An 8278-nucleotide genomic window follows, 5' to 3' on the forward strand; every position below is an offset into this window, starting at 1 on the left:
ATCTCAGAAGGACTTTCTTCTCCTCAACACTTCTGACCTCTCACTTCAGCCTTCATTGCATCCACTTAGTGCTGCCATCAATTATCATGATTCTCTAACATAAATTATTCATTCTTCTTCTTTTTTTTTTAATGCGTTCCTTGATTCTCTTCCCTCTAAGCTACCATCCTGCCCCTAAACGTCACACCACAGGGAAGCAGACTCTGGAATACTCACAGTCCAGCATCCCTCAGTTCTCTTTACACGCCTGGCACTCAGCACAAACACTCACAGATACTAGTGACCTCCCAGTGGAGTCTCCTCTCAGTGTTCTCTCTCCACAATCTCGTGCATCTTTTGACATCATCACCCTTGGAGCTCTCTGGCCTGCATACTGGGCTGTGTTGCTGGGTCTCCCACTACTTCGGCCCTCATCTTCCTTTCTCCTAGGCTTACAGATAAATTCCCCAAGGGGCTCCCCACTTTTTGTATTGTCCACATCTGGCTGATCTATCTTCTCTGTGGGTGACACCTGTGTCGCTCATATCCACTCTTGACTTTTTTTCTCTGCAATAATGACTCCACCACATTTTCAGTCTCTTACCTTCTTTTGGATTCTTAATATATTCCTGAAGAACGTATCTTCCCAGCCCAAGTGGAATATTGCCTAACCAGAACTCTTTATATTTCCCTTTGTGGTCCCATTTCTAGTAATGATAGCGCTGCCCTCTCAGGACTTCACTTTGCCTTCTTCTCCCTCATGACCTGGTGACATATACTGTTAGATCCTACTTGGCTTCCATGAGTCCTTGCAACAGTTTTCATCTCTTCATCCTGATTAGCCTCTATTTACTTTGGATACCTCTTGTCTGATGTTATAACAACCTCCCGACAGGTCCTTCCAATCCGTCCTGAATATGGTGACCTGCTGAATTGTTCTCCTCTTTTACCCTTTTTAGTGTCTTCCCATCACCTGCTGAAAAGCCCCAAATCCTGGGCCTGGCACTTGAGGCCGCCCTTGGCCTGCAGTCTGTGCCTGACCAAGCTCATCCCCCCTGAGGATGATGTCCCTGCTGGGCGTGGGGGAATGTGCTTGCAGCTGCTGTGAGAATTTTCTTTCTTTGAAGGCAACTATAAGCCATAGTCAAAGCTAAAAATTAGAAATATTTTTATATTTGCTCACTTCTTTCCTTTGCATGCTTCTTTTCTGCAGCATCATTTTAATTACCTGTGAGAGAGGAACAATGCTAGTCATATGAATCAGCTACATTTGTGAAGTTGCCTGAATCTGGCAATTAATACAGTAAGGTAAGTGTAGTCAGGAAAAATGTTTGGAGGCTCTAAGGAAAGACATTTACTTCTAGGAAATGCTATGAACTATTGGAAGCTGAAGAGTTTCTCCAGTGTAGTTGAGAACAAACAGTGCAGGGTCCAGAAATGTAGAAACAGAGAAACAACACACTCCCTCTTTATGAAATATTGGGGTTGCCTACACCTCTTGGAAGTATTGGAAATGAGCAAAGTATTTGCTGTGATGAGCTGTCAAGACAAATTCCATTTAGCTTTCACTGGCCGTTACTCAATGGTAACTCATGGTCTCATGAGTAGGAAAATTTTGCACCTTTTGTCTCTGTGTCAAGACTTAAGTGATGGTACAAATCAATTCAATAGGTTGAAATCTCAGCCTGCTCAAAATAACTCGCTTTGCCTTTTTTATGTCCTTCAGAAATGAACACCGATGAGAATGCTGGATGCCTGTGAGCTCCCAGGTCCCTCCCTGGTGTCCAGAGAAGGCAGGTGCAGGAGCCCCAGTCTCTGAGAAGCTCCTACCCCTCCAGCTTGGACTTGACCTGACCCGCCGCGATGGAGACTCTGTCCCAAGACTCCTTGCTGGAGTGTCAGATCTGTTTCAATTATTACAGCCCCCGGCGCCGACCCAAGCTGCTGGATTGCAAACACACCTGCTGCTCCGTTTGCCTCCAGCAGATGAGGACCAGCCAGAAGGACGTGAGGTGCCCGTGGTGCCGGGGCGTCACCAAGCTGCCCCCGGGCTTCTCAGTGTCGCAGCTCCCGGACGACCCCGAGGTCCTGGCCGTCATCGCCATCCCGCACACATCGGAGCACACCCCGGTCTTCATCAAACTTCCCAGCAACGGGTGCTACATGCTACCCTTGCCCCTCTCCAAGGAGCGCACGCTGCTGCCGGGAGACCTGGGCTGCCGCCTGCTGCCGGGGCCCCAGCGGAAGGCCGTGACCGTGGTGACGGTCCCTGCCGAGCAGCAGCCGCTGCAGAGCGGGGCGCCCCCAGAGGCGGTGGCAGCCGAGGCGCAGGGCCGGCGGGGCGCGGGGAAGAGCTCCACCTGGTCCGGCGTGTGCACCGTCATCCTGGTCGCCTGCGTCCTGGTCTTCCTGCTGGGCATCGTGCTGCACAACATGTCCTGCATCTCCAAGCGCTTCACCGTGATCTCCTGTGGCTGAGGCGGGGCGGCGGGGGGTGAGAGTCCCGCGTGGGTGCCAACTTAGGGGTGAGCAGGTGTTGGTGACGGGGTGTCGATGAGAAGATGGGGGTGGGGGTGGGTGGGGAGGGTGCTATCCTGACCATTTGGTGCCGAGCCCTGGCCTCGTGGCCACGCGGTGAACCCGGAGGCAGAGAGGAAGGGAGCGCAGGACGGAGGGTCTCCCTCGGCGGGGCCGGGGCTGCCTGCTCCGCGTGCTGCGGGCATCGGCTCTAAGACGATGGCATGCCTCCTCCCAATCATTCAGCCAACGGACTGTAACTTAGGATTTGCGCCACCACGTTGCGACGTCGACCTGTTCCGCTTAGACGTTAAGCTGTGCCAGCGCGTCCCACGTGGTCTCTCGATGCGGTAGATCAAGACAAAGACGCTGTGTAGACCGTAGAATTAAGCCTGAGAATCCACGTGCAAATGCAGCACAAGGTAGGCAGCGCTGGAGTCCGTCTTTTTCTTTTTTATGAAATCTAGTCCTCACCTGGTTGCTGGAACTTTTTATACATTTGGAATCCCAGCAGACGGAAAATGCGTTAAAACGGACAGTCATGTTTTGGAGGAACTATTCGAACAAGTGTCTCTGACGTGGTGTGGTACCTTCATTTGTCATGTACCTTCATTTTCCTTCACTGGTGATTAGAGCTCGCTGCGTTTTTATGAAATGGAAAGCCTAACAGGGGAGCAATCAACTGACTATTAAAAGAAATGCCTAATCCCACAGGAAACCTGTAGGCCAATTTTTCTCAAGCCATCTCACAAAATAAGAATTTAAAATGTAAATATTGTGTATTCATATGTGTGTGTATCTGTGTGTGTAGTTTGATTTACCTCAGGTTTTTAAGTCTCTTCAGAAAGAAGGCTGGAAAAAGATATCGTGGGCGCCTGGTGAGATGCCACCTTCAGGAATTCTTCCATGTATTCAAGTCCTGTATTGAAAAAAGGCAAACATGGAGAGTAACAAAAGGTTCTGTATTTCTCCCAGTTTGGGGTGTCAGCGTGTATACTGTTAAGCCGTGACAAACCCTGGACGTGCGTTTTTATAGACAGGCAATGATTGTTATTTGAAAGATGTCGTTCTAGGAGTTAAATCATGTTCAATTCCAGTTTCTTCTTATTGGTGTAACCAAGAAAATCTCGAGTATTTCAAGCTGTTTTTGTTGAGAAAAGTGGCAAGGTAAACTAGCAATTCACATTCCCTTTTAAATGGTCCGGTTCTGATTATAAAATCTCAGATATTCTTAAGTGTAATAGTTTATAGATGCTTGTGAAAAAAGGTCTTCTAGTATTAAATGATACATTCCTGTCACCAGGCCTGTGTGTCTTCAGAAATAGCTTTGAGCTTCACAGCTCTTGTCTGATTTTTTCGATGGAATTCCTGAAGCAGGTGGTGATAAGGATTCTACTCATAATGTATCTGTTTCTATGTTCCACTGAATCAGTAAACATGGGGAGAAAAATAAGCTGTGACTGGTTCCAAAAAGCAGAGCTAGAAAATACCCCTGAAAGATGGAGGTGTAATTTAATTTATATGCTATCTATTATCTTTAAGCAGCAAAACAAAAAAATGCACTGTACAGCCATGGGATTAATGTCAGCACAAAAATATGTGTAGAATATAGAGCTAGCACTGGTTAATTTGCATGAAGGTTCAAAAAGAGAATGTAAACTCTGGTTTTTCAAATCTTTCAAATTTGTCATAAGTCCGTTAGGAAGTTTATTTGAAAGCTCAAACTAGAAATTAGGTTAAAATGCTATTTTACTGTATGAGCTATTGGACATTATACAACAAATAATCTAGGATTTATTTGGTATTAATAATTTAGGTCTCATTAGCTGAATACTATCCTCTATTATGTAACATGGAATACTGTTGGAGTAGTGTTAATTTATGAAACTCTCCCAGGCTGCTGTAATACTTGTCTGACCTAATTTCTTTTCCTCTTGGGGGAAAAAACAAAAACACAAAAAAAACATGAAATGTTGTATTAAGAATGCTGCATTTCAAATGGACTTTGCCCTTTCGATTTTAAGCCATGCCACCTTCAAATTAATTGTGTGTGTGATATCTGCATATGTTAATGTACAGCGTGACATGACCGACCCTGTAGTGTAGTGTGGTAGGATTCTACTTGTTAGGTAGGTTATATATGGACACTAATGTTGATGTGATACAGTGCTCTGTGTATCTTAGTGCAAGGCCCTAGAATAAAAATGCCCATGTAATTTTTACTTAAATGCAGTGCCATGCTAGATCTGCAATTTAGCGGTGCAGTATTAATTGGCTCTGTGATAGATTCTTGACCTCACACTTCAACAATAACAACCCAAATCAGAATTTTTGTGTGTGCGAGTCTTATTGATGTAAGAAACGCCATTTAAATTGTCGAAATGGATTCTGCCTGCAGTTATTTGTGCACCTGCCTATTAGGACGTGCTTTCCTCCCTGTGTGAGTATTTGTGCGTTGTGTCTCAGCCTGCCAGACAGATAGAATTTTTATAGGCTTAATGATGTTTTGTCATGCCATCTGGCATCCCGTTGCTCTGGCCTCTTGTGGCATTTACCCATCTTACCCACTAACAACCCAACACGACAAAAGTCTAGTAACACGATGGGCTGGAATGTATAGTTGGGCATCACTGAAAAAAAATCACAACTGAAAGGACTAAAAGCACAGAAAGTTAGAGCTGCAAGCAACCTCTGGTGTAGGCTTCACTTTGCAGATGAGCTGATAGAGGCCCGTAGAGGTTTGCAGCAGCTTTTTATATCCTGAAGCAAAAGGGAGTGGAGAACTTGGCAGTGCTGAGTCCACTTACCTCTTCTTCCTGGGGCCTCTTGACTGTATGACCTTTGATCTTTTTTAGAATGGATGAATATGCATTACTGACTCAACTACTGCTTTAACTTTTTTTTTCAAATTTATATATTCATCTTAGTTAGCATCTACCTCTCTGGGAAATAAAAGAAGGGTGGATTTAGGGATGAGTATGGACTTTTAAGGAAAACTACCAAACTATGTGATTTGGATGTTTAAAATTGCAAAACATTGGTTGCCGCCACCCCTTATATGTAAAGGATCATGACTGTTGTGTAAATAATAAACTATAAGCATGAATTTTCATCTTTATTAATTATCTTGACATTATCAAGAGAATGCATAATATGTTAAAGCAGAGCCAAAGCTTCTACCAAAAGGCATTGTCTTTGGAAAGTTTTTAGAAAATGACTTGGTGCATAATTTGTGATGGAAAGGCAAAACGTTCACAGTTCCAGTCATACCTTATGATCAGAAAGCTGTAAGGTATTTTCTTTTAAAATATGATTAAAGTTAATCTTCTGCATGGCTTATAGAGAGGGTCCCTTAAAGCTTAGCTCCGTGCTGGTGCTGGCCTTGGGAACGTTTAGATCAGCCGTGTTTGACAAGACTTTCTGTGATGATGGAAATTGTTCTATTCTCTGTGCTGTCTGGTGCCTTAGCCGCCAGCTAAACTGGCCAATGAGCAATTGAAATGGGGTTAGCATGGCTGAGGAACTGGATCTTTTATTTCACTTAATTTTAAGTCATTTAAATTTTAATAGCCCTGTGTGGCTAATGGCTACCATTTTGGACAGATGGCTGTGTGAGGGGATGATGCGTTAAGGTGTAATGGAGTAACAAAGTGAAGCAAAGAAGAGCACTTGTCTGGTAACATGCAGGTGGGGAAATTTTCCTTTCTGGGCTTAAAAAGCACATGATCCCAAAAACGACACAGTTAGAATTTATTGATTGCCCTTTGAGGTTATTACTTAGATACTTTGGGCCAAGAAATGATCAGTGAAGCTTAAAGAGTACTTTATTAAGCCTGTTTTCTGGGATCTTTAGCTGCATGTGAATCTCATGTCCAAAAATGATAGACAGTGGCTGTCAAATATTTGACTTGCAAGCATGCATGACCTGTGCTGTGAAATCATGTTTAGGGTCTTGTGGCCAAAAAGTATATGTTATAGGGGGGAAAAGGTATAATGAAAACCCTCTCTACTTCCACCATCTTACCCAAATTTCATCTACTGCGTTAGTAAGGTGTGGAATGTGTAAGAGTAAGCATGTTTTGTGTTGTTCATAGATAAGAATTTTGGGTTTTGCTTGCCCTTGATGTCCTCCAGCTTGTTATATTGGTGTGGGCATGTATGAGCATCATTTCTCAGATGCCAGTCTAAAAGGTAGGTACTATTTTTAGAGTTAGATTTGACGTTGTCTTAGTCTTGTTCAGTTTTTATTTTAGTTATCACTGAAGGAATTGAAGATTGGAAGCCTGGCACAAAGGTACTTTTTTTTAACAGCAAAAACCTTGTCAATGGAGTTTAAAGACTTAGGAGTTATTAGAACTACTAGAATTTTCTCTTAAGTGAGTCAAGGAAAGAACAGTTCACTTTGAGATATTTTCATATCAAGATCAGACCTTTTCTGATAGCCCAGTATGTATCCCAATCTAGATTTTTATTTGAAAAGAAGAGTTCCTGTCTCTTTATTTGAAAAATCTGCTGTGTAGACATTGATAACTTTTCATTCTGTACCAAGTGCAGTGTAAACCAAATGCTTTTGCTTCAATTTAGCAAAATTGGGTTGATTTTTTTTTCCTGGAACTTGTCAACGAGCGAGACTGTTCTTTTATAGCTTGTCTTTCAAAATGGTTTTTTAAATTTCTACAAAATGTGGTAGTTTTTCTTTAGATTTAAGAGGAAGTTAGATGTCCAATGTTATTGGCATAAGAGGCGTGATATACAAAAGATTTTAATTTCTCTCTTCTCTTCGAAAAGTGCCACCAACCAGTCACCAATTTTTTCCCACACAAAAAATGTCATCAGTCAGTTATTTTGTCATCATTGACCTAGATGAAGAAGCTGCTCCCTGACCTTTCCATCATTCTCAGTAAAACTTTACCCCCACGTCATCCTTACCTAAACAGAAATCTCCAAAGACAGATAGTCAAGATGCTTCAGTAACTGTTTTGGAAGTGTAGTCTAATTCAAAAGCCATGATCTGTTGCTGAATTTTTTAAACCTGAAACACTTCTAAAAAATGTCAAAAAAAAGTCAAGCCATTGAGGTTTTTTTTTCCCTGACACAGTCGTTTCACAATGTATATATGCACACGATTTAACTGTAAGTAATTGGAGTAATCAAGTTAAAAAAAAATGTCATCAGTCATGTCTACCAATTTATAGGTTACTCGATGTTGAATTTAGATGTTAATTTCTTAAATGCTATGAGCTACATACATTTTGCCAGACCAACTCCCTTTTCAAATGTCTGTCACTAAATTCTTGTGCACTTTCAAATAGATGAAGATGTGGGTTCTACTGTATACCTTTTTATTAGGAAGCCATTGATCATGGAAGAACATAAGCAGGTGGGGCATTTAATTTCTGTCATCCAGTGGCCTGTTATTTTTTGGCTCTGCTCAAGTGATCAAGGTTAGAGCACCATTATTTCTGAACTCCTGGAGTGTGGCTCCTATTTTTCTGCACAAGTCTCCTTGCTCAGTTGGGCCAATGATTATTATTATTATTTATTTTTTTTCAGGATTCACTGCCTGGGGTATCCCACTAGGTGTATCTCACTTACGATGTAGTGGTGCTTGAAGACATTCATCTTGTTAGCTAGACTATTATTCTAATGTAAAGTTTTTTATATACTATTCATATGACATTTTTAGGGACAATCACTTATTTATGCCTGAGGCAAAGTACTGAGGGGCCTCTTAAAGTCTATTTTCTTTGTGTTTGAGAGGGTGTTCTCCTATAATCCATGT

The 8278-nt window shown here is 42.4% G+C and overlaps 1 protein-coding gene across 3 annotated transcripts in view; it reads left to right on the forward strand.

The window, feature by feature from the left end:
• RNF152 (ring finger protein 152) overlaps window positions 1–7609 on the forward strand; it is a 78168-nt gene extending 70559 nt beyond the window's left edge. For all 3 annotated transcript variants that reach the window (XM_077135321.1, XM_077135319.1, XM_077135320.1), the window contains one exon: window positions 1706–7609. In XM_077135321.1, the coding sequence (XP_076991436.1) occupies window positions 1843–2457 (615 nt within the window). In that variant the 5' untranslated portion in view covers window positions 1706–1842 and the 3' untranslated portion in view covers window positions 2458–7609. The remainder of the gene's footprint in view (window positions 1–1705) is intronic.
• Window positions 7610–8278: the final 669 nt, after the last annotated feature.

Source organism: Tamandua tetradactyla, chromosome 18 (genome assembly GCF_023851605.1).
Source record: "Tamandua tetradactyla isolate mTamTet1 chromosome 18, mTamTet1.pri, whole genome shotgun sequence".
Lineage (NCBI taxonomy): Eukaryota > Metazoa > Chordata > Mammalia > Pilosa > Myrmecophagidae > Tamandua > Tamandua tetradactyla.